This window comes from Capra hircus, chromosome 2 (assembly GCF_001704415.2).
Source record: "Capra hircus breed San Clemente chromosome 2, ASM170441v1, whole genome shotgun sequence".
NCBI lineage: Eukaryota > Metazoa > Chordata > Mammalia > Artiodactyla > Bovidae > Capra > Capra hircus.
Window position 1 is genome coordinate 125,765,060 of NC_030809.1, and position 27,341 is coordinate 125,792,400.

The 27,341-nt window shown below is 35.8% G+C and overlaps 1 protein-coding gene across 1 annotated transcript in view; it reads left to right on the top strand.

Moving 5' to 3' along the window:
- FSIP2 (fibrous sheath interacting protein 2) overlaps window positions 1–27,341 on the top strand; it is a 141,713-nt gene that overhangs the window by 6,396 nt on the left and 107,976 nt on the right. Inside the window, exons 3-8 of the mRNA XM_018066882.1 lie at window positions 1,098–1,259; window positions 2,024–2,113; window positions 3,037–3,176; window positions 7,373–7,514; window positions 10,952–11,062; window positions 26,246–26,372. Coding sequence (XP_017922371.1) covers window positions 1,098–1,259; window positions 2,024–2,113; window positions 3,037–3,176; window positions 7,373–7,514; window positions 10,952–11,062; window positions 26,246–26,372 — 772 coding nt within the window. The remainder of the gene's footprint in view (window positions 1–1,097; window positions 1,260–2,023; window positions 2,114–3,036; window positions 3,177–7,372; window positions 7,515–10,951; window positions 11,063–26,245; window positions 26,373–27,341) is intronic.

Sequence of the window (27,341 nt, forward strand, 5' to 3'; positions counted from 1 at the left end):
CTACTTCTAGCCTCTCCTTTTCCCCTTTCAGAGGTTCTCCCATTCCCTATTATCACTATCCTGCTACTGAAAGTTTTTTGAAAAATGAACTAAGTACTGACGTCCCCCCCTGGCAGATTTTAAAGATTGCCTTGCCTTGGTAATGTTTTAACTTACAGATGAATTAAATTATTCATGTTTCCTCTAAAGTAACAGATAAACTAACATGACTATTAGTTATTTTCCTTCTTTGATACAGTAATAGCTATTTCATAAGGTTGTATTTGGCATGGAGAAATCTCAATCCCTAGCATTAGTCTTTATAATTGATTCTTCAATATATTGAACTTTATAATATAGAGTAGTAACTTTTCCCTGACTGTAGCACTCAGAAATCATTGTTTCTTTGATAAGAGTTCAAAATGCAATAACTCTTCAATTCATCATCTTTAACATCTGAGTTTTACTTCTCTTTTTTTTTTTTTCCAAAGTTGTTTCATCAAATCTTTGTGGAAGATTTTCTGTTTTTCTTTACTGTTAGAATATGAGATACAGAGGATGAGATGGCTGGATGGCATCACCTACTTGATGGACATGAATTTGAGTGAACTCCAGGAGTTGGTGATGGACAGGGAGGCCTGGCATGCTGCAATTCATGGGGTCGCAAAGAGTTGGACACAACTGAGCAACTGAACTGAACTGAACTAAATGATATTGATATTATCCCTTTATCCTTTGAATGCAGTTTCTGGATCTGGAGGAGGGAAGAGGAAAAGAGAGAGTCTTAGTTTGGGCTTTATACATTAAAACAAAGTTTATACTTCCCACTTTCTTTTCATTTCCTCCTTCCTTTTCTAGCTTTGGGCCAGGGACTGATAAAGATGGGGGGATTCATTGAGTGAAGGTGGGGTTTTAGGATAATTCAGGTTAGTGAAGTAAAAAGGTAGGGATATGCAATTAACACTGCCCATTTCAAATTCTTTTTCTGATTTTCTCCCGCTTCACGTTCTTACATGCTTTATTTTCTATGAATAGTCTGGTTATTTTAATAGAGTGATATTTAAAAGAGAAATTGATTAATTCTACATTTATAATATGCTTAAATTTCTTGTTTGCAGCTTTTTCGACCTTCTTATGGTTTTAACCTGACTGATCCTTACTGTCGACTTTTGGAAAACCAATATAAAAGTCTCCATGATCCACATTTAAGAGCCTACCATAAGCGTAAAGACATCTTGAGAAGATTAAAGAAAGGTGGTTACATCACCAGCAATAATAAAGTGAGTTGAAGATAACTTTTTTTAATTTAAATTTATTTATTTTAATTGGAGGCTAATTACTTTGCAATACTGTATTGGTTCTGCCACATCAATCATTGAAAACCTCTAAGATTTGATAAAAGCTTGCTGCTGTTCCTCACTGGGGGACCTGGATCACCTTTAATTTGGTCAAAAGAGATACTTAATGGAAAATTCCATTAAATCAATCAGTATTTGGGTCAAAGAAAATCAGACAGTAGTTGTTTTCCAAGTGAAACTATCTCTTCCTTTAACTTCTTTTCCTTGAAATATCAAAAGATATTTATAAATATCTTATTTATAAATAATTTGAAGACATAAAAAGAATTTTCCCAACTGTATCATAGTTTTCTTTGTCTCTAATGACACTGTATGCTTGTCGAGGATTATGTCCCGTGTACTTTCTAAAAAATTAAGAGAAAATAAGAACCTAGAAAAATCAGCTTGATACAGTCCTATTACACTCTGTTCTTATTGAGGTTGAACATAATTATTACATTAGTATTTTATTTTAATAACTTTATGTACTCAATTCCTTACCATGGCATAAGTCATATAAATAAAGTAATGCTATTTGAATAGCAATTTCCTGTTGATTAAAAATTCTAGAGAGATATTACTTACAAAATTCTTAGCAGTTTTTTACTCGGTCGGTAACAATATTATTTTACTTCTATAAAGTAATTGCTTTGATTTTTAGATTTTTTATTTATATATATTTTCTTATTGTTTTGTGTTTTTTTTAGGTTGTATGTACCTTGAGGGAATTGAATAAGTACAGGCAATATCTTACCAGTTTAAAATTAGACTTTGAAAGAAACTATATAAGAGAACAAGTAAGTTAAATATTTAAATTCGGTTTCTGTACATGGGGTTTGGAACAAAGGTTTGCTTGTGGGCAGAGTATTTTCTTATAATATTCTACCTTTAATTGTGGCAACCTAAATAATTTCTCCAAGTAAAAATTTAGAGCTGAAGAAAATATTTTGAGGTTGCTATTTTGGGCCAAGAAAGGGAAAGGGACCAGGTCATCTATTAGTATGCCAGTGGTATCTGGCAAAATTTAATAATTAGATTGTTACTAGGATATGCCCCATCTACCTGATTTGGGACCAATTAGAAGAGTCTGTTGTGGCAGCAAGATTCTTAGGCTGGAGTCCAAAACAACTTAAGTAACAGGAGAGGAGCCATATGAATAGTTATAACATCCTAAAAATGCAAAGAACATGTAACATGTGAGCCTCTGCCCATGTGTGTGTAAGTGAATTCAAACTTTAGAGTCATGAGTTGGATAAAAATGAAAAAGCTGCACTTATGTGAGTTTTACAGATTTATGTTCCAAAGTCAAGAATTGTATAGAAATGAAGATGATTCTCCTATACTTTTAAGTGTTCTCTATTTCCCCTCATTTCCTCCTTTGTGCTGGGAGTGTCTCCTCCACTTCTTCCATTTTTTTTTAATTAATTTCTTTAGAATGGATAGAAAAATAAGCTGAAATATTTTTTATTTTCAGAAACAGAAATCTTTATTTTGATTCAATTGTCCATATCTACAGTGGATTCAAAATAGATTTAAATGCAGTTAAAAGGAATTAGTTATTTACAAAGTATGGGGATTTCACTAAACATTAAATATAAAAAAAGCAGATCAAAAGACATTTTTATTTCTGGGAAATGTTAAAAATTTGTATATACATATATATACACATCCATATATACATATATATATATATATTACACACACACACTTTTTTTAATAGAAAATGCTTGCAAAACAAGTAAATAAACTACAGGAAGACAATCAAATACCTGGACGTTCTGATGTTACACAGTTCCAAAATTGGTTGTTACAGGAAGGCACCCCATCTATTAAGGACCAAGAACGATTAATAAGGCACAGGTGAGATTGAAGTTAATGCATATTTTATGTATATATTGTGGATCCAAATAAGTTACAAAATGCTAGAAATAATTGAAGCTAAGAGTTTTTTTAAAGTACGGGATGCTATTTAACTTCACTATTTCAGTATGGCTAGAAAGGGAAACCAAAAGGTCCAAGAATTGGGAATTCTGGTGCCAAGGCTATAAACATGAATTTCTGCTAGAGAAGATACAGTTTCTGGGAGTCCAGGAGGTAATCCAAGCTGCTAACTGAATAAACAATCAAATACAAAATCCATCCTATAGTTGGAAATGGAGGGAACATATCTTTAGCACATTATTTTAATAATAATTTTTTATTGGGTCTTCTTTAAGAGCTGGCAGCATTGTTTGAGGAAATTAATGCAAATTCAAAAAAGGAGGGTAGATATAGCTTTGATACTGATAAAACATGTGTGATTGCTTAAAAAACCTGCAAGCTCTTCGTTGTTGTTGTGGCTGTTCAGTTACCAAGTCGTGTCCAACTCTTCACGACTCCATGGACTGCAGCATATTAGGCTTCCCTGTCCTTCACCATCTCCTGGAGTTTGCCCAAGTTCATGTCCATTGCATTGGTGATGCCATCCAACAGTCTCATCCTCTGTCACCTTCTCCTTCAGCCAACAGTCTTTCCCAGCATCAGGGTCTTTTCCAATGAGTCAGCTGTTTGAATCAGGCGGCCAATATAGTCGAGCTTCAGCATCACTCATTTCTAATGAATGTTCAGAGCTTGCTTCCTTTAAGATTGACTGGTTTGATCTCCTTGCTTTCCAAGAGACTCTCAAGAGTCTTTTCCAGCATCACAGTTTGAAAGATTCAGTTCTTCAGCACTCTGCCTTCTATATTGTCCAGTTCTAACATCTGTACATGACTACTGGAAAGACCATAGCCTTGACTATATGGGCCTTTGTTGGCAAAGGGATGTTTTTGCTTTTTAACATACTATCTAGGTTTTTCATAGCTTTCTTGCCAAGAAGTACTCATCTTCTAATTTCATGGTTTCAGTTACCATCAGCAGTGGTTTTAGAGCCCATGAAAAGGAAACTTGTCACTGTTCCACCTTTTTATCTTCTATTTGCCATGAAGTAATGGGACTGGATGCCAGAATCTTAGTTTTATTAATATTGAGTTTTAAGTTGGTGTGTTATCTCCTTCACCCTCATCAAGAGGCTTTTTAGTTCCTCTTTGCTTTCTGCCATTAGAGTGGTATTATCTGTATATCAGAGGTTGATATTTCTCCCAGAATCTTGATTGCAGCTTGTAACTCATCCAGCCTGGCGTTTCTCATGATATGCTCTGCATATAAGTTAAATAAACAGGGTGATAATAAACAGCCTAAAGGAGAAATCATACTCCTTTCTCAATCATGAACCAGTCAGCTGTGCCATACAGGGTTCTAACCTTTGCTTCTTGACGTGCACACAGGTTCCTCAGGAGACAGATTAAAATGGTCTTGGTATTCCCATCTCTTTAAGGGTTTTCAACAGTTTTGTTATGATCCGCACAGTTAAAGGCTTTAGCATAGTCAATGAAACAGAGGTAGATTTTTTTTTTTTCTGGAATTCGCTTGCTTTCTCTATGGTTCAGCAAATATTGGCAATTTGATCTCTGGTTCCTCTTGCCTTTTCTAAACCAAGTTTGAACATCTGGAAGTTCCTTGGTTCATGTAATGTTGAAGCTTAGCTTGGAGAATTTTGAGCATAAACTTAGTGGCATGGGAGATGTGTGCAATTATCTGGTGATTTGAACATTCTTTAGTACTTCATTTCTTGGGAATTGGGAGGAGGATTGATCCTTCCTAGTCCTGGGGCCACTGCTGGGTTTTCCAAATTTGTTGCCCTAAAGAGTGCAGCACTTTAATAGCATCATCTTTCAGGATTTTAAAAAGCTCTGCTGGAATTCCATCACCTTCACTAGCTTTATTGGCAGCAGTGCTTTCTAAGGCTGACTTGACTTCATACTCCAGATTGCCTGGCTCTGAGTGAGAGACTGCACCATTGTGGTTATCTGGGTCATGAAGATCTTTTTTGTACAGTTCTTTCCATCTCGTCTTGATCTCTTCTGCTTCTGTTATGTCTTTACTATTTCTGTCCTTTTTTGTGCCCATCTTTAGATGAAATGTTCCTTTGATAATTTCCAGTTTTCTTAAAGAGCTCTTCTAGTCTTAAACTCTTTCTATTGTTTTCCTCTATTTGTTTGCATTGCTCATTGACGAATGCCTTCTTGTCTTTCCTTGCTATTCTCTGGTACTCTGCATTTAGTTGGGTATACCTTTGCCATTTCTCCCTTGCTTTTTGCTTCTCTTCTTTCCTCAGCTTTGTGTAAAGCCTTCTCAGATAACCACTTTGCCTTCTTGCATTTCTTTTCCTTGGCATGGTTTTGTTCTCTGCCTTCTGTACTGTATTACAGATCTCTGTCCCTAGTTCTTCAGGAACTCTGGTTGCTAGATCTAATCCCTTGAATATATTCATTACCTCCACTGTATATTCATAGCGGATGTAATTTAAGTTGTTCTTGACTGGCCTAGTTGTTTCCCCTACATTCTTTAATCGGAACTGATGATCTGAGCCACAGTCAGCTTCAGTTCTTGTTTTTGCTGATTGAATACAGCTTTTTCATTATCGGCTCCAAAGAATGTAATCAATCTGATTTCAGTATTGACCATTGGTAATGTCCATGTGTAAGGTCATCTCTTGTGTTGTTAAAAAAGGGTGGTTGCTATGACCAGTGTGTTCTCTTGACAGAATTCTGTTAGCCTTTGCTCTGCTTCATTTTGTATTCTAAGGCCAAACTTGCCCGTTATTCCAGGAATCTTTTGTCTTCCTACTTTTGCATTCCAATCCCCTATAATGAACATAATATCTTTTGGAGGAGGGGTGTTAATTCTAGGAGGTCTTCTAGGCCTTCATAGAACTGGTCAACTTCAGTTTATTTGGCATCAGTGGTTGGGGCATAGACTTGGATTACTGTGATGTTGAATGGTTTGCCTTGAAAACAAACCAAGATCATTCTGTCGTTTTTAAGCCTGCATCCAAGTATTGCATATCATACTCTTTTGTTGATTATGAGGGCTACTCCATTTTTTTCTATGGTATTCTTTCCCTCAGTAATAGAAATAATAGTCATCTGAATTAAATTCAGCCATTCCTTTCCATTTCAGTTCACTGATTCCTAAGATGTCAGTGTTCACTTTTGCCATCTCCTGCTTGACCATATCCAATTTACCTTGATTCATGGACCTAACATTCCAGGTTCCTATCCAATACTTTTCTTTACAACATTGGAGTTTACTTTCATCATCAGACACATCCACAACCGAGCTTTGCTTTGGCCTAGCTGCTTTCTTTCTGGAGCTATTAGTAATTGTCCTCCTCTCTTCCTCAGTAGCATATTGGTCACCTTCCAACACGGGGAGCTCATCTTTTGGTGTCATATTTTTTGGCCATTTTGTACAGTTCTTGGAGTTCTCATGGCTAGTATACTGGAGTGGTTTGCCATTGCCTCCTCCAGTAGATCACATTTTGTCAGAACTCTCCACTATGATCTGTCCATTTTACGTGGCCCTACATGGCATGGCTCATAGCTTCACTGAGTTATGCAAGCCCCTCCATCATGACAAGGCAGTGATCCATGAAGGGGCAAGCTCTTTAGATGCCATCTACTCATGTTCAATTATTACCTTTCCATGGTCAAGACCATCACTTAGGAAGTGAAAATACATTTTATTTTTTCCCTCTTCCTTCATTAAGCTGTGGAATTAAGCTGCATTTCCTAACTGCTATGTTCCATAGTAATTCTGTAATACAGAGACATACCAGAGACCCAAACTATACATGGAAGATGTGTTCAAGGCCTTTTAAATTACAAGGGAATCAACATACATCTTTTCTTAGAAAATCTAAATCATTTTCCAAATTTGAAGTCACTGTTTCAGTTATTTCAACCTTCTTTACAAACACATATTCTTAAACCTATTGTGAATATGTACTCTGCAAAATGTTTTTAATAAAATGCCCCACATTTATCCTTTTCTTGGCCACAATAACATATACTTATATATATATAAAAGCTCAAGAAATAAAGCAAGCAAAGAGGTAGTTTTGGAATATCAAAGAAGATGATGTCATTGTAAGCAAAACTCTTAGTTCACCATGACTTACATTTGCTTTTACTTAGATATCTGGACATGATAAGGAAGGAGTTAGAACATCTTGAGCACACAGCTGAAGAGCAACGCCTGCTCCGAATGGATAGAGAAGAAAGACGACAGCGAGAACACGCAAGAAGAAAACTTAATCTTCGTAGAAAAATTGAAGAGGTGAGAGACAGCAAATTTAAAATAGAGAAAAACTATGTATAGTTATTCATTTGTAAATAAGTTGAGCTGTCCATCATGCTTCTTCAGGTAATGTCAGGTCTAAACATTTTACCCCACAATGATGTTTCTCCACAGCTGTAATCATAAGTTGTTACTTAAAATAAAGATGACACCACACATTGTGCGTATGAGCTAGTATCTGCTCTTAAAGTGATGATTGGGAAAGTTACTAGATACTGTTTTACTCCACTATAGCCCTCAGTGTGGAGAGGAAAACATTTTAAATTTAGATTTAGTACATTCCTAATAGGAGTGCAGTAAAGAAAGCCCATTCTAGAGCCAATGAATGATTTTATTAGGTTAGTGCAAAAGTAATTGCAATTTTGCATTGCTGAATGTTGCTATTTGATGTTGGAATGCATTCTTAAGTAAATATGGTTATGTTATATACCATTTACATGTAAATTTCTTCCTTTTATGGTTTTTTTTTTTTTGGCTAATGACTTATTACTTGCTGTTTATTTTATTTATTTTAGACTAGGGAAATGATTGAAAGAGGTCAATCCTAATCCCAATTCCTAAGAAGGGCAGTACTAAAGAATGTTCAAGTCACCAGATAGCTATACTCATGCTAGTAAGGCTCTGCTCAAATTCCTGCATGCTAGGCTTCAGTATTACATGAACCGAGAACTTCCAGATGTTCAAACTGGGTTTAGAAAAGGCAAAGGACTAGAGATCTAAATGTCAGCATTTGCTGGATCATAATTTGCTGGTTCCAAATAAGGAAAGGAGTATGTCAAGGGTGTATATTGTCACCCTGCTTATTTAACTTATATGCCGAGTACATCATGAAAAATGCTGGGCTGGATGAAACACAAGTTGAAATCAAGATTGCCAGGAGAAATATCAGTAGCCTCAGATATGCAGATGACATCACACTTATGGCAGAAATCAAAGAACTGAAGAGCCTCTTGATGAAAGTGAAAGAAGAGAGTGAAAAAGTTGGCTTAAAACTCAACATTCAGAAAACCTAAGATCATGGCATCTGGTCCCAGCACTCATGGAAAAATAGATGGGGAAACAGTGAAAACAGTGACAGACCTTTTTTGAGGGGAGGGGGCTCCAAAATCACTGCAGATGGTGACTGCAGCCATGAAATTAAAAGATGCTTGATCCTTGGAAGAAAAGCTAGGAGCAACCTAGACAGCATATTAAAAAGCAGAGACACTACTTTGCCAACAAAGGTCCATTTAGTCAAAGCTATGGTTTTCCAGTAGTCATGTATGGATGTGAGAGTTGGACTATAAAGAAAGCTGAGCGCCAAAGAATTGATGCTTTTGAACTGTGGTGTTGGAGAAGACTCTTGAGAGTCCCTTGGACTGCATGGAGTTCAAATCAATCAAACCTAAAGGAAATCAGTCAATCCTAAAAGAAAGCATGATGGGCAGCTTAATATTCATTGGAAGGATGGATGCTGAAGCTGAAACCCCAATACTCTGGCCACCTGGTGCAAAGAACTGATTCATTGAAAGAGACCTTGATGCTGGACAAGAAGGGTACAACAGAGGATAAGATGATTGGATGGCATCATCAACTCAATAGACATGAGTTTGAGCAAGTTTCAGGAGTTGGTGATGGACAGGGAAGCCTGTCATGCTACAGTCCATTTGGTCACAAAAGTTGTACTCAATTGAGCGACTAAACTGACTGAACTGCTTCTTGTCAGGAAAGCTATGACAAACCTCGACAGTGTGTTAAAAAACAAAAACATCCCTTTGCCAACAAAGGTCCATATAGTTAAGGCTATGGCCTTTCCAGTAGTCAGGTACAGTTGTGAGAGCTGGACAATAAAGAAGGGAGAATGCTGAGGAATTAATGCTTTCAAACTCTGGTGCTAGAGGTGACTCTTGAGAGTCCCTTGGACAGGAAGGAAAACAAACCAATCAATCTTAAAGGAAATCAACCCTAAATATTCATTAGAATGATTGATGCTGAAGCTCCAATACCTTGGCCACCTAATTTGAACGGCTGACTCATTGGAAAACACTCTGATGCTGAGAAATATTGTTGGCAGAAGAATAAGGTGACAGGGGATGAGATGGTTTATGGAATCACCAATACAATACATGATCATGGGCAAGCTCTGGGAGAGGGTGAAGGACAGGGAAGCCTAAATGCTGCAGTCTATGGGATCATGAAGAGTCAGACATGACTTGGCTACTGAACAAAAACAGCAAACAGAAATGATGTTAGACAAAAAGCAAATTGAACACTTTTCTTATTCAACTTCAAAACGGGTCGTAAAGCAGTGGAGACAACTCACAACATCAACGATGCATTTGGCCAAGGAACTGCTAATGAACCTCTAGTGCAGTGGCTGTTCCAGTTTTGCAAAGGAAATGAGAGGCTGGCCTTCGAAAGCTGACACCAACCAATTGAGATCATCGAAGCTGATCTTCCATCGCAGCTGATCTTGGAAGAACTACCTGAGAAGTTGTCAAAGAACTTAACTTTGTCTATTCTATGGTCATTCAGCTTTTGAAGTAAATTGGAAAGGTGAAAAAGCTTGTTAAGTGGATACCTAATGTGCTGACTGCAAATTAAAAAATCGTTGAAGTGTCATCTTATTCTACACAACAATGAACCATTTCTCAATCAAATTGTGATGTGTGGCGAAAAGTCGATTTTATGTGACAACTGGCAATGAGATGACCAGCTCAGATGTCAGACCAAGAAAAAGCTCCAAAATACTTCCTAAAGCAAACTTGCACCAATAAAATGTCATGGTCACTATTTGGTCATCTGCTATCAGCTTAACCCACTATAGCTTTCTGAATCCCCATCAAAACCATTATATCTGAGAAGTATGCTCAGCAAATCAATGAGATGAGTGGAAAGCTGCAATGCCTGCAGCTGGCACTGGTCATGAAAATGTGTCCACTTCTTGACAATGCCCAACCACACATCATACAACTAGTGCTTCAAAAGTTGAATGAATTGGAAGTTTTGCCTCATCTGCCGTATTCAACTGACCTCTCACCAACTGACTACCACTTCTTCAGGCATCTTGACAAGTTTTTGTTTGGAAAGCACTTCCACGACCATCAGGAAGCAGAAAATGCTTTCCAAGCGTTCAGTGAATCTCAAAGCATCAAGCACAGATTTTTATGCTACAGGAGTAAGCAAACTTATTTCTCAGTGGCAAAATGTGTTGATTATAACTACCTATTTTGATTAATAAAGATGTGCTTAAGCCTATTTTTAATGGTTTAAAATTCACAGAACTGCAATTACTTTTTAACCAAACTAATACTTATGCTTGGTCTGATTTCTGTTAGGCTCTTGACTTGTTCGAAATAACTTGCTTTTTGGTAGTGGACAAAATACAGAGGTTAATTGTGTACGCATACTGAATATGGTAACATGGTGCTCTTTAGGAATGGAAGACAAAAGAGATGTTACTTCTGACAAGGATTGGAGAAGATGTCAAAAGAGAAGCTAGGATAGAGGAACAACGGCGTAAAAGCAGAGAAGAGACTGACAAGAAGGTAGGGTGAGATTTAACCTCTGACTGGGGCTGATTGAGGGTGTGCTTTTGATAGTTTTCATTTTTGAATGTAGTTCACTTTGTGAGATGGAAATAGAACAGTTACACCAAATGATTTGTATTATACAAAGTGAAATTTATAAAATTGTTATTGTATTTTGGTTGTATTCCATTGTGGCTGTAATATAAAAAGTACTTCCCTATTATTTGATAAAACTACTTTTGACTTTATCTCACACCATCAACTACACTTGTAATTCCTATAGAAAAAAATTATATAACTGATTATCTTTATTAGAATTAGAATTTTGACACAAGTTCTCAGTTTTTCCCCACCAGTTAATCTTCTCAGAATACTTGTTTTGAACTTTAAATAATATGTAATGTTTTATGATTTACAGTATAAATCAATATAAAGAGAAATAAAATTCATTTGGAATTCCATCACCACCATATTTATTTATTGGTATACATACACACACAACTGTATTCTTACACATTGTATAATACTTCTATAAATGTTTATATATTTGAATGAATATATACATTCATGTTATTATTCCTTACAGATTATTTTGTAGATTGCTTTTTTAATAACAAAACAACATTGACAACTATGTCAATAAATGTTATCTAAAATAATCTAAATAATTATTGTAGGTAATTTCTTGTTGACAAACGTATGTAAGTGTAAGATCTACATAGTTTGGTTATACTGGATAATACTGCTGTAAAATTTTTTAAATAGTTTGAAATTTAAATATATTAATCTTTTATTATATCATTTTGTTGTTGCTGTTTAGTTGCTAAGTCATGTCTGACTTTCACGACCCCTAGGGAAGCCCTCTAGGCTTATTACATGTACTTTTTTGTATTGTTAGTGACTCGTTGTTCATATGGCAATCTCAGCTTACTTGAATTTACTATAATTATTATTCTCTAATATTTAATTTTTCACACCTTTTTTATTGGAATGCAGTGCAGGAGACCTGAATTTGATCCCTAGGTTGGGAAAATCCCCTGGAGGAGAGAGTGGCAGTTCACTCCAGTGTTCTTGCCTGGAGAATCTCCATGGACAGAACAGCCTGGCAGGCTACAGTCTGTGAGGTCACAGAGTCGGGCATGACTGAGCGAGTAAGCCTAGCACGTAGTTGATTTAGGTTCAGGTGTACAGAAAAGTGATTCAGTTATAGATGTATTCATTCCATTTTAGATTCTTTTTTCATGTAGGTTATCACAGAATACTGAGTAGAGTTTACTGTACTATACAGTAGGTCCTTGTTGGTTATCTATCATATATATAGTAGTGTTTTCTGTGTGTTATCACAAGGTTCTGATTTATTCCTCTACCCCCTCACATTTCCTCTTTTGTAATCATAAGTTTTCTTTCCATATCTGTAAGTCTGTTTCTGTTTTTTGAATAAGTTCATTTGTTTTTTTTTAATTGTATTCTACATATGAGTGATATCATATAATATTTGTCTTTTCTATCTGACTTAGTGTGATAATCTCTATCCAGGTGATCTATGTTGCTACAAATGGCATTATTTCATTTTTCATGGCTATTTTTCTGTTGTATATATGTACCACATCTTTATCCATTCATCTATCAGTGGACATTTAAATTGCTTCCATGTTTTGGCTACTGTGAATAATGCTGCAATGAACACTGGAGTGTGTGTATCCTTTTGGATTATAGTTTTCTCTGGAAACATGGCCAGGATGGGGGTTACTAGGTCATATATAGTAGTTCTATTTTTAATTTTTTAAGGACTCTCCATATTATTCTGCACTAATGATCAGAGAAATGCAAATCAAAACCACAATGTGGTATCACCTCATACTGATTAAAATGGTCAAAATCAAAATGTCAACAAACAACCAATGCTGGAGAAGGTGTGGAGAAAAAAAGGGAACTCTTCTACACTGTTATGGCAATGTAATGGTACAACCACTATGGAGAATAATATGGAGATTCCTTAAAAAACTAAAAATAGAACTATTATCTTTTCATATGCTTTTTGGCCATCTGTATGCCTTTGGAGACATGTCTATTTAGATCTTCTGCTTATTTTTGATGGGGCTTTGTGTTTTTCTGACTGAGCTGAAGGGACTGTTTGTAACTTTTGGAGACTAATTCCTTTTCTGTCTCATTTGCAAATATATTCCCCCTTTTTGTTTATGGTTTCTTTTGCTGTGCAGAAGCTTTTAAGTTTAATTAGGTCCTTTTTCTTTTCATTACTCTAGGAGGTAGATCAAAAAAAGATATAGTTGTGATTTATGTCAAAGAGTGTTCTGGCTATATTTTCCTCTTAAGGTCTTATAACATCTGGCCTTACATTTAGGCCTTTGATCCATTTTGAGTTTATTTTTGTGTACGGTGTTAGTGAATATTCTAATTTCATTCTTTTGGCTGTAGCAACAGAATACACCAGGTTTCTTCTAAATTTTCACCTGATGACATTTACTGTGTCTCCATTAACTTTAGTCTCAATCAAATTCTGGCACTGGGCATACCCATTAAACATGACCACTGATGGTAGGCATGGTAATACCACAGGCTGCTTGAAACATCATAATGGAAGAGCAGCTTGACTTGTTGGTATTTCCAGTGCAGCTATTCTAAATTGGCTTTTTTAATTCCAGTGCAGCTATTTCAGATTGTCTATTTGAATTATGTTTTAATATAAAAGCTTTTCAATTCATTTTAATGTGTTTCTAAGTATAATCTATATTTTTTTCTTTTAGATTTGACATTACCTGCATTTTTACTCAAATTATTTATTGCAGAGTTATCAAAAACTTTTAAGATAAGAGATTTATCTTAGCTTCTTTGTGAAAAATGAGTTTCATTAGTCTAACTTTACTCCTGTTTTCTGTTTTTTGACCTGTTTGTCTTGATTATACATTTAATAATTCTTTAAATCAGTAATTTTATTTTTCCAAGTTTGTTTTTCTGTTTCAGAGTTGTTTTGGTTAATCTATATTTACATTTATATTTCTATATATATTTTAAAACCATGTTGTCAATGTTTGCCAGGAAATTTTGCTGAGATTTTGATGGGAATTGTATTGACTGTATAGGTCATTTTAGGCAGAATTCATCTCTTGATTATATTGGATCTTCCAACTCATGAATCAAATACCTCTATTTATTGTCTTCTTAATTTTTCTTATCATATAGTTATATAATTTGAAGCTTTTACACATCTTTTGCTAGATTTATTCCTATATATTTCATAATCTAATATACTGTAGTTTGTATTTTAAATTCCAATTATTTTATGTTGGGATATAGGAAATCAATTTTTAATATTCATCATATATCTTATATGGATAAAAACACTTACTAGCTCTAGTGGTTTTATTGTAGGTGCCAACTGATGTTCTACATAAATGATCATGGTGCTACAAATGATCTTGGTGCTCATTAAACATGGATGATTTTTTAGTTCCTTTTCTTGCCTGATTGCATTGGCTAGAACCTCCAGTATAATGTTTAATATATGTGATTATAATGAACATTATTGTCAAATATTTATTTTGTCCTGTCTTGCCTCTCTACAGAGCTATTAGGCTGCTTGACATTGCACCAGACCTTAATGATGTTTTTCATTTTGTATTTTAATTGAAATATAGTCAGTGTACAGTATTACACTGTACAATGTTAGCTTCAGGTATATTATATAATGATTTTACACATGCATATATTATAAAATGATCACCACAATAAGTCTAGTAAACTTTGTTATACAAGCTGATTTATATTATTGACTGTATTCCAGATGCTGTATATTTTGTCCCTCTAATTCATCAGATAACTTGAAATTTGTACCTCTTAATACGCTACATCTGCTTCCCACCAAATTCCTTTCTGGAAACCACCTGTTTCTTGTCTTTATCTGAATTTGTCAGTTTTATTTTTTAGGTTCTACATTTGCTATTATGTCACATTTGTCTCGCTGTGAATTATTTCATTTATCAGAATATTTTAGATTGTCCATGTTGTCACAAATGGCAAGATTAAATATTTTTAATGGCTAAATAATATTCCATTGTGTGTGACCACATTTTAGTTATCCATTTGACTATGGATGAACACTTAGGTTGCTTCCTTTTTCTTGATTACTGTTAATACTACTACAGTGAACACTTGAGTGCCTGCATCTTTTGTATTAGTGTCTGTATTTCATTTGATTAAATATCCAGAAGTGAAATTGCTGGGTCATTTTTAATTTTTTTAGGATTTTACATACTGTTTTCTGTAGTGGCTTCTGCCAGCTTATAATTTATAATCCAGACAACAGTGCCTTGAAGGTTCCCTTTCCTCCTCATCCTTCAGTTTAGTTCAGTTCACTCGCTCAGTCGTGTCCGACTTTGTGCAACCCCATGGAATGCAGCATGCCAGGCATCCCTGTCCATCACCAACTTCCGAAGTCTTCCCAAACTCATGTCCATTGAGTTGGTGATGCAATCCAACCATGTCATCCTCTGTCGTCCCCTTCTCCTCCTCCCTTCAATCTTTCCCAGCATCAGAGTCTTTTCCAATGAGTCAGCTCTTCACATCAGGTGGCCAAAGTATTGGAATTTCAGCTTCAACATCAGTCCTTCCAATGAATACTTAGGACTGATTTCCTTTAGGATGGACTAGTTAGATCTCCTTGCAGTCCAAGGGACTCTCAAGAGTCTTCTCCAACACCACAGTTCAAAAGCATCAATTCTTTGGCAGTCAGCTTTTTTTATAATCCAACTCACATCCATACATGACTACTGAAAAAACCATAGCCTTGACCAGACGAACCTTTGTTGATAAAGTCATGTCTCTACTTTTAATATGCTGTCTAGGTTGGTCACTGCTTTTCTTCCAAGGAGTAAGTGTCTTTTAATTTCCTGGCTGCAATCACCATCTGCAGTGATTTTGGAGCTCAGAAAAATAAAGTCATACACTGTTTCCACTGTTTCCCCATCTATTTGCCATGAAGTGATGGAACTGGATGCCATGATCTTAGTTTTATGAATGTTGAGCTTTAAGCCAGCTTTTTCACTGTCTACATCTTTACCATTTGTTATTAGTTGTGTTTTTAATGATAGCCATTCTGGCAGACGTGTGGTGATACTGATTGTGGTTTTGATTTGCATTTTCCTGAAGATTCGTGATGTTGAGCATCTTTTCATGTATTTTTTGGCCATCAGTATGTTTTTTAGAAAAATGTCCATTCAAGTCATCTGCCCATTTTTGGTTGGGTTGGTGGTTTGTGATAAGTTATATGATTCCATTTTGTATTTTGGATACTAACCTTTTATTGGGTATATCATTTACAAATATCTTCTCCCATTCAGTAAACTGCCTTTTTGTTTTGCCAAGAATCTACGTGTCCAAAAAAGTTTTAGTTTCTTGCAGTCTCATTTGTTTATTTATTAATTTATTTTTGCCTAAACAGCCAGATCAAACTAGTAATAATATGCTAAAATTTATGTCAAAGATCATAATACCTGTTTTCTCTAGGAATTTTTTGGTTTGGAATCTTAAATATTTAAATTCTTAATTCATTTTGAATTTGTTTTTGTATATGGTATGAAAAAGCAAATCAGTTTTTTTCTTTTCCCTTTAGCTGTCCAGTTTTCCCAACACCATTTATTGAAGAAGCTATGTTTTTGCTACTTTATATTTATGCATCCTTTGTTGTACATTAATTGACCATATAAGTGCAGGTTTATTTCTGGGCTCTCTCTTCTGTTGTAGTGATATATATGTCTGCTTTTGTGCCACCTCCATACTGTTTTGATTACTGTAGCTCTTTGTCATATAGTTTGAAATCAGGGATTATGATTTTAAACATCTTTCTCAAGATTATTTTGAGAAAAGACCATCATCGATCTCAAAAACTTTTATGTTTCATACCAATTTTAGAATTCTTTGTTCTAGTTCCGTAAATGCCATTGGTATTTTAATAGGGTTTACGTTGAATCTGTACATTGCATTGGGAAATATGGTCATTTTAACAGTATTAATTCTTCCAATTTGTGACCACGGTATATCTTTCCAATTTTTTGTGTTGTTTTAAATTTATTTCATTAATGTCTTACAGTTTGTGATTTTAAGTCTTGTATCTCATTTGTTAGAGTTATTCCTAGGTAATGCATTCTTTTTGATGCAATTGTAAATGAGATTGATCCTTAATTTCTCTTTCTGTTAGTTCATTGTTGGTTTGTAGAAACATGACTTGTGATTATTAATTTTGTATCCTGAAATCTTACTGAATTCATTTATTAGTTCTAATAAATGTGGGGGCATTTTTAGGGTTTTCTCTATATAATATCATGTCATCTGCCAACAGTTTTACATCTTCTTTTCCAAGTTGGATACAGTTCATTTCTTTACTTGTCTGACTGTTATGGCTAGGAATTCCAGTGTTCAGTTACTAAGTTATGTCTGACTCTTTGCTCTCTCCTGAACTGTAGCTCACCAGGCTCCTCTGTTCTCCACTATCTCCTGGAGTTTGCTCTAATTCATGTCCCTTGAGTCAGTGATGCTATCACCATCTCATCCTCTGTTGCCCCCTTCTCCATTTGCTTTGTGTCTGTACAGGCTCAGGGTCTTTTCCAGTGAGTCACTTCTTTTCATCAAGTGGCCAAAGTATTGGAACTTCAGCGTCAGTCCTTCCAATGAATATTCAGGGTTGATTTCCTTCAGGATTGATTGTTTTGATCTCCATGCTGTCCAAGGAACTCTCAAGAGTCTTCTGTGAACATCACCATGGTTTAAAAGCATTAAATTGTACTCAGCCTTCTTTATGGTACAACTCTCATGTCTGTACATAACTACTGGAAAAGCCATAGCTTTGACTACATGGACTTTTGTCAGCAAAGTGATACCTCTGCTTTTTGAATACTTGTCTAGATTTGCCATAGCCTTTCTTCCAAGGAGCGTACGTCTTAATTTCATGATTGCAGTCACCATCTTCAATAATTTTAGAGCCCAAGAAAAGAAAATCTGTCACTGCTTCCACTTTTTCCCTTTCTATTTGCCATGAAGTGATGGGACCAGATGCCATGTTCTTTGTTTTTTGAATGCTGAGTTTCAAGCCAGCTCACTCACCTCTTTCACCCTCATCAAGAGGCTCTTTAGTTCCTCTTCACTTTCTGCCATTAAAGTGGTATCATTTTCATATCTGAGGTTGTTGATATTTCTTCCAGCAATCTTGATTCTAGCTTGTGATTCATCCAGTCTAGTGTTTTGTGTGATGTACTCTGCATTTAAGATAAATAAGCAAGGTAACAGTATACAGTCTTGTCAAACTCCTTTCCCAATTTGGAACCAGTCAATTCTTCCATGTCCATTCTAACTGGTGCTTCTTGACCTGCATTTAACTTTCTCAGGAGACAGGTAAGGTGGTCTGGTACTCCCATATCTATAAGAATTTTCCAGCTTGTTGTGATCCAGATAGTCAAAGGTTTTAATGTAGTAAACGAAGCAGAAATAGATTTTTTTTTTTAACTCCCTTGCTTTCTCCATGATCCAACAAATGTTGGCACCTTTATCTCTGGTTTCTCTGCCTCTTCAAAACGACTTCCAAAACTGTATTCAATAGAAGTAGTGGGATGGGCCATCCTTGTTTTATCCCTTACCTTAGAGGAAATGCTTTCAGCTTTTCACCATTAGCTATGATGTTGCCTGTAGGTTTATCACATATGACCTTTATTATGTTGGGGTATGCTTCCCCTGTCACCTACTTTGTGGAGAGTTTTTTTTTTTTTTTCTTTTTAATTTATTTTTTTTATTAAGGGATAAATGCTTTACAGAATTGTATTGATTTCTGTCAAACATCAATATGAGTAAGCCATAGGAGGGTGTTTATCATAAATAGATATTGAACTTTGTCAACACCTTTTTCTACATTGATTGAGATAATTGTATGATTTCTATTTTTCACACTGTTAATAGGTATCATATTGATTTCTTCGCAGGTACTGAAACATACTTTTCAGACAAATCCCACTTGATCATGGTGTATGATCCTTATAAAGTATTGTCAAATTCTGACTTCTAATATTTTGAGGATATTTACATCTGTGTCCAGCATTGATAATGACCTGTAATTTCCTTTTTTGAGTGGTGTTTTTGTCTTGTTTCAGGGTGATTCTGGTCTCCTGGAATGAGTTTGGAAGACCCTTCCTTCCTCTTTGATATTTTTGAATTGTTTGAGAGGGATAGGTAGTAAGTCTTCTTTAAATATTGGTAGTATTCATCAGTAAAGACTTCCGGTCCTGTTGATTAAATTTCATTACTTTGGTAATTTCTTTTTTCATCTTTTATCTTCTTCTCAATTCAGTCTTGGGAGATTATACTTTTCTAAGAATGTATGTTTCTTCTAGCTTGTATATTTTATTGGTATATAATTGTTCATCATAATCTTTTATGATCTTTTGTGTTTTTATGGTGTTGATTATAACTTCTTTTTCACTTCTGATTTTATTTGGGCCCTCTCTTTCTTGATGAGCCTGGCTAAAGATTTTTCAATTTTGTTTATCTTTTCAAATAATCAGATCTTATTTTCATTGATATTTTCCAACTTTTTTTAGTCTTTGTTCCATTTATTCTGCTCTGATCTGTACGACTTCTTTCATTCTACTAACTCTGAGTTTTTGTTCTTTTTCTAGTTCTTTTGGGTATAGATTAGGTGGTTTATTTGAGGATTTTGTTCCCTGATGTAAGCTTCTGTTGCTGTAAACTTCCCTCTTAGAACTTCTTTTAAGTTCCCTCTTAGAAAAGTTGCTTCCCATATATTTTGGATCATTGTGTTTCCATTTTCTTTTGTCTCCAGATAGTTTTAGTTTGATTTCTTCAGTGACCCATTCGTTGTTTAGTAACATATTGTCTAGCCTCCACATACACATATTTCTGTTTTTTTTTACAATTTTCTTTCCTTGTGGTGATTTTATTGTGATAAGAAGAAATGCTTGATATGATTTCAGTCATCTTAAATTTACCTAGAGTTATTTTCTGGCCTAAGATGTGATTGATCTCTCCTGAACAATGTCACATGTATACTGGAATGTGCATTCTGTTGCTTTTTGATGGGATATCCACCATTTAATTTGTTGTTTAAGGCTAGTGTTTCTGTATTGATCTTCTGTCTAGATGATCTATCAGTTAATGTAAGTGAAGTTGTTACTGTTCCCTACTGTTATTGTGTTATTATCAATTTCTCCCTTTATCTTTGTTAGTATTTGCTTTGTGTATTTAGGTGTTCCTATGTTGGGTACATAGGTATTTCCAATTGTTATATCTTCCTAGATCAATCCTTTCTTCATTATGTAATATCCCTCGTTGTTTTTTGTTATAGTCTATGTTTGAAAGTCTATTTAGTCTGATAAAAGTATTGCTATCACTGATTTTGTATGGAATACTTTCTCCATCCCCTTACTTTCAGTTTGTGTGTCTTTAGATCAACCTGCAGGCAGCATATGTATGGGTTATTTTTTTATATTCATTCAGCCATTCTGTCATTTGATTGAAACATTTAATCCATTTATATGTAAAGTATTGATAATTACTGATATGTATGTACTTATTTCCATTTTGTTCATTGATTTCTGGTTGTTCTGTAGGTTCTTTTTCATTCATTTAATCTTTTACTCTCTTCCATTTTGATTTTATGAATATCTTTAATATTATTGAGTTTGTTTCTCTTCTTTTGTGTTACATTACACAGTTTTGGTTTGTGGTTACTGTAAAAATGTATGTGCATGCTCAGTAGCTCAGTTTTGTCTTTATGACCACAAGGATGGACTGCAGCCTGTCAGGCTCCTCTGTCCATAGAATTCTCCAGGCAACAGTACTGGAGTGGATTGCTATTTCCTATTCCAGGGGCTCTTCCCAACTCAGGGGTCGAACCTGCATCTCCTGGGTCCTCTGCATTGGCAGGCAGATTCTTTACCACTGAGCAACCTGGGAAGCATAAGACGTGTGTGTGTGTGTTTAAAATCATATATACATATACATATATGTATATAATTACATATTATTGCTTTAGTTGATTATCTCTTTGATTCAAATGCTTTCTAACAACCCTACAGTTTTATTCTCCCCTCCATTTTTAATGTTTTTACATATATTTTATGTATTTTGGGGCATCCCTTAACTACTTAACTACACTCACTGTCAAGTGTGACTCAGTATCTTGTCGGAACACTGCTCCTTTCTCCTGGCTCCTGGCGCACACAAGGTTTTGTTTGTGCCCTCAAAGAGACTGTTTCCCCAGTCCTGTGGAATTTCTGTAATCAAATCCCACTGGCCTCCAAAGTCAAATTCCCTAGGGGTTCTGAGTCCCTTTGTTGCACCCCCAGGTCGGGCTTTCCTAGTAGCTCAGTTGGTAAAGAATCTGCCTGCAGTGCAGGAGAACCAGGTTCAAACCCTGGGTTGGGAAGATGCCCTGAAGAAGGAAATGGCAACCCACTCTAGTACTTGCGCCTGGAGAACTCCATGGACAAGAGGAGTTTGATGGGCTACAGTCCGTGGGATGGCAGAATTGGACACGACCATGCAACCAGTTTTCATTTTGGCTTAGCTACTTACTGTGGATATGATTTTACTACCTTTGTCTTTTAACTTTCCTACTAGTTTTATAAGCGCTTAATCCACTGCTTTTACTGTGTGTGTGCCTTTACCAATGAGATTTTTCCTTTTCTGTTTTCCATATTTTAGTTGTGCTCTTTTCTGCTTAGAGCAGTCATTTTCAGGTTTCTTATAAAACTTTTTAGTGGTCTTTTCAGTTCAGTTCTGTTCAGTCGTTCAGTCATGTCCGACTCTTTGTGACCCCATGAACTGTAGCACGCCAGGCCTCCCTGTCCATCACCAGCTCCCAGAGTTTACCCAAACTCATGTCCATTGAGTCAGTGATGCCATCTAACCATCTCATCCTCTGTTGTCCCCTTCTCCTCCTGCCTTCAATCTTTCCCAACATCAGGGTCTTTTCAAATGAGTCAGCTCTTTGGATCAAGTGGCCAAAATATTGGAGTTTCAGCTTCAACATCAGTTTTTCCAGTGAACACCCAGGACTGATTTCCAGTCCCTTATCTTCTAAGGGATTCTGGCCACAGTAGTAGATATAATGGTCATCTGAGTTAAATTCACCCTTTTCAGTCCATCTTAGTTCGCTGATTCCTAGAATGTCGACGTTCGCTCTTGCCATCTCCTGTTTGACTGTTTCCAATTTGCCTTGATTCATGGACCTGACATTCCAGGTTCCTATGCAATATTGCTCTTTACAGCATCAGACCATACTTCTATCACCAGTCACATCCACAACTGGATGTGTTTTTGCTTTAACTACATCCCTTCATTCTTTCTGGAGTTACTTCTCCACTGATCTCCAGTAGCATATTGGGCACCTACCTACAAAATTAATGGGCTGACCTTCAAATTTGAATGACAGCCTTGCCAAATATTCTTAGTTGTAGCTTTTCCTTTTATCACTTTGAAATATTGTACCACTTTTTTCTGGAGTGCAAAATTTCTGCTGAAAAGTTAGCTCAGAGTCTTATGGATACATAACTGTTTGTTTTTCCCCTGCTGCTTTCAAGATTCCTTTTTTTTTTTTTTTTTAATTTTTCCAAAAACTGGTGTGAACCTCTTTGGTTGATCTTGATTGGGATTCTTTGTGCCTCCTGGACATGGATGGCTGTTTTCTTTCCCACTTTAGACAAATTTTCATCTATTTTTTCTTCATCTAAGTCCTCAGCCACTTTCCTTCTCTCTTCTCCTCCTTCTGTGACCATTGTAATGCAAATTATGGTATGATTGATGTCTAGAATTGTATTAAACTCTCATTTTGTTTAACTCTTGCCTTTTTTTCAGTTTGGCTTAGGTGATTCTGACTACTCTGTCTTCCAGTTCACTGATCCCTTCCTCTGTATCAGCTAATCTATTGACTCCTTCTAGTGTTTTGTTTGTCTTGTTTTGTTTTGTTTAGCTATTTTATTAGTTCCATTTGATTCCTCTCTATGTGTTCTAATGCTTGTTAAACTTCTCACTGGTTCATCCATCTTCTGTGTTCCTTGAGCAGCTTATGCCCATAATCTTGAACTCTTTTATCAGGTAGATTGCTTGTCTCCCCTTATTTAGTTCTTTTCTGAAGTCTTGTTTATGTTTGAAACATATTTCTCTCATTTTGCATAATTCTTTTTGTTTATTTCTATGTATTAGATACATTGGTTACGTTTCCAAGTCCTGAAGATGTGTACTTATGTGGATTATATCCTTTGAGGCCCAGCAGTACACTCTCCTCAGGTCATGAGAACTATGTGCTCAAAAGGTGTTCCATATCAGATCTACATGGACTGGTTGACTGCCAAGCACTGCCTCATGTGATGGCTGCCTGCCCACTGATGGACAGAGCTGGGTCCTGGTGCAGTTGGTTGAAAGGTCCAAGGGTCCCCATGCCTCAGCCAGCTGACTGATAGAAAATGCATGTCTAGTAAGACTGGCTGTGGGACCTCTGGTGAATGGAGCAGGTACCAGGCCCCTGTTGGGAGACAATGGGTCTCAATAAGGCTGAGCGTATAGCCCAGATGGGTCACAGGACTGTTGCCAGCTCCCTTGTGAGCAGGTAATCCCTCAGTGCTAACAATCTAAAAGGAAGACTTCAAAATGGTACTTGCCAGCATTGGTATCCTTGTAGTAAAACAGGCCTCCAAAAGTGGCTGCCACCCTCATCCCCATCCCCAAAGGGAATGCCAGTTGCCTCCTGTCTTTCCAAGAATCTCTCCAAGATGAACAAGCTGGTCTAATCCATGCTTCTTTCATCTTACTGCCTCTGTGTGGGGCCTCAGAACATATATTTGCATGTGCCTTTTTAGACCAAAATCATTATTTCCTACCACCCTCTGGTTCTTCCATATGCAAGCCCTGCTAACTTCCAAAGCCAGATATTTTTGAGGTTTGTCTTCTTGGTGCATGACCTTTCTGGCTGGGAAGCCTAATGTTGAGCTTGGACCTTTTTCTCCTTAGGAAGAACCTTTGCAGATGTGATTATCCTGTTGTTTATGAGCCACTGACCCCAAGGTGAGGCTCTAGACTGTATTACATCTCTTTGTCTCCTATCCATCTCATTGTGGCTACTTCTTTCTGTCCTTAGTTATGGAAAGTGTTTTCTGCTAGTCTTCCTGTCATTCTCTTAGTTACCTTGAAAATAGTTTTAATTTTGGTATGTCCATGATCAAGGAAGGAAGCCTGGGGTCTCCCTTCTCTACCATCTTATCCACATTCCCTAATTTCGCTTTTTTCTTTTTTTTCTCTCAGTGTTTCTCTTTGGATGGTTTCTTTTTCTGAATATATATTAATCTCTTCCCTTTCAATGTGAACTCTGCCATTAATGCACCAAATGCATTGCTTATCTCACGCATTTAAAATTTATTGGGTACTTTTTGTATCTTCTGTGTCTCTTGTTCATCTTATAAATATTTGGAATTCAGTTATTGTATGTTTTTAATTCAAGTGTAGTTCATTTATAATGGTGTATTAGTTCTAAATGATTCAGTTATATATATATATATATATATATATATATATATTCATGTGTATATATAAAGTCTTTTTCAAATTCTTTTCCACTATAGATAATAAGAAAATACTGAATATAGTTCCCTGTGCTATGCAGTAGGTCCTTGTTTACTTATTATATATATATATATATATATATATATATATATATATATATATATATATATATATAGTAGTGTGTATATGTTAATATCAAACTCTTAATTTGTCTCTCTACCCATTGCCTGCTACCCACTTTGGCAGTCTTCAATTTTTTTTTTTCTCTGCCTGTGAGCCTATTTCTGCTTTGTAAATAAGTTCATCTGCATTATTTTTTTAGACCTCACATATAACTGATATATGTTTGTCTCTGACTTATTTTATTTAGTATGATAATCTCTAGGTCCATGTTGCTGCAAGTGGCATTGTCATTCTTTTTATGGCTGAGTAGTATTCCATTGTGTGTGTATATACATATATTGTATCTTCTTGATCCATTCACCTGTCAATGGACATTTACATTACTTCCTTGTCTTAGCTATTGTAAATAGTGCTGCAGTGAATGTTGAAGTGAGTGTATCTTTGTGAATTAGTTTTCTCTATATGTATGCCCAAGAATAGGATCACAGGATCATATAGTAACTCTATTTTCAGCTTATTTATTTTAATGTTACATTAAATCTAACATCTGTATCATTTCTGAGTTATTTTTAATTGATTACTCTCTTTATGGGTCATATTTCTATGCTTCTTTATATGCTCGGTATTCCTTGATTGGATGCCAAATATTGTGAACTTTTTATTGTGTGTGCTGAGTATTTTCATCTTTGTATAATACTCCTTAGCTCTTTTTTCTTGGATGTATATAGGTTATTTGGAAATAAGTCTTGCTATTTAATATTTGTTAGATGGGAACAGAACCATATTGAACCTGGGATGAGTTATCCATCACTGGAGAGGCAAGGCCCATTTTAGTAGTCTACTCAATGCCCTATGACTTAATGAATTTTTTCTGAGTAGCCTCATTAGAATAAGCATCATAGATTGGTGTTAAATATTGTTTCTTGATTCCATTGGGATGGGCCTGTCTTTGATCTTGGGTAGTGTCTCACATAAAAGTCATATAAGTATTAATCCATTCTCTTGCTGACTACTCCTCTAGGGAATTCTCTGAGGATTACTGGGGCTCTTTCTCTGTGCAGCTGTCTCTTTTCTGGTATATCCAGTGTCAATATTAGTCCAGAGATATACAAAAAGAAGCCAGATTTCATATATGATATTCTGTTTATATGTATTTGACCTGAGTGGCATTTGGTAAAGGAATTCTCCAACTGAAGATGATTTAGAAATTGCCTAAAATCACAGGAGAGCAATACATTGAGATGATGTCTGATCTGAAACTGGATACCCTGAAGGTGTGCAATGAGAAAAACTGCATCTAAGTGTTAAATATATTCTTCCTGTTTGACAACATATGGAAATTTTCCCATTACCACCCTCCCAAATTTATGTTCAGAATAACCTTACAAGTCACAGGACAGGAATGATTGCTCATTTCCAACATACTGTCACATATTAAATATTTATTTGTATCTTTAAACAGCAGGTTTATGTTAACCAATATCTTGTTTGATATTTTAGAAACAAGCTCTTCTAGAGAAAAAAATGGCTTATCATTTACAAAAAATGCAAGAAAGTGGCAATAAAAAAGAAGATATGAGGGAAAATACAAATGATTATGGAGAACAAGGTGGACTACATTATGAATGTGAGAATATTAATATCTAATGTAGCTATGTAGAAAGTGCTTGACTATATATTTATGTAAAAAATTCTTTTGCAAAACAATTGCTCATGCTTGCTATCTGCTTTGTACCAGGGCAGGATTCTAGGAATTTCCCTATCACAGTTCAAGTTGCAATGTAGACATATATATATAATTAAGCTAACTAAAATAGCCTTATCAAGTGATTCAGCTGAGAATCATGCCTATACTGCAGTTCTAGCCAACTTCCTTATACTTAAAATATATTTTGTGCTCAGTTCAGTTTAGTCACTCAGCCATGTCCAATTCTTTGTGACCCCATGGACTGCAGCACGCCAGGCTTCCCTGTCCATCACCAACTCCCAGAGCTTACTCAAACTAATGTCCACTGAGTCAGTGATGCCATTCAAACATCTCATCCTCTGTCATCCCCTTCTCCTCCCACCTTCAATCTTTACCAGGATCAGGGTCTTTTCCAAGGAGTTAGTTGTTTGCATCAGGTGGCCAAAGTATTGGAGTTTTCAGCTTCAGCATCCATCCTTCCAGTGAATATTCAGGACTGACTTCCTTTAGAATACACTGGTTGGATTTCCTTGCAGTTCAACGGACTCTCACAAGTCTACTCCAACACCAAAGTTCAAAAGCATTAATTTTTCAATGCTCAACTTTCTTTATAGTCCAACTCTCACATCCATACATGACTACTGGAAAAATTATGGCTTTGACTAGATGTAACTTTAAAGTAATGTCTCTGCTTTTTAATATGCTGTCTAGGTTCCTTCCAAGGAGCAAGCATCTTTTAACTTCGTGGCTGCAGTCACCATCTGCAGTGGTTTTGGAGCCCCCCAAAAATAGTCTTTCACTGTTTCCATTGTTTCCCCATCTATTTGCCATGAAGTGATGCCATGATCTTAGTTTTCAGAATGTTGAGTTTTAAGCCAACTTTTTCACTCTCCTCTTTCACTTTCATCA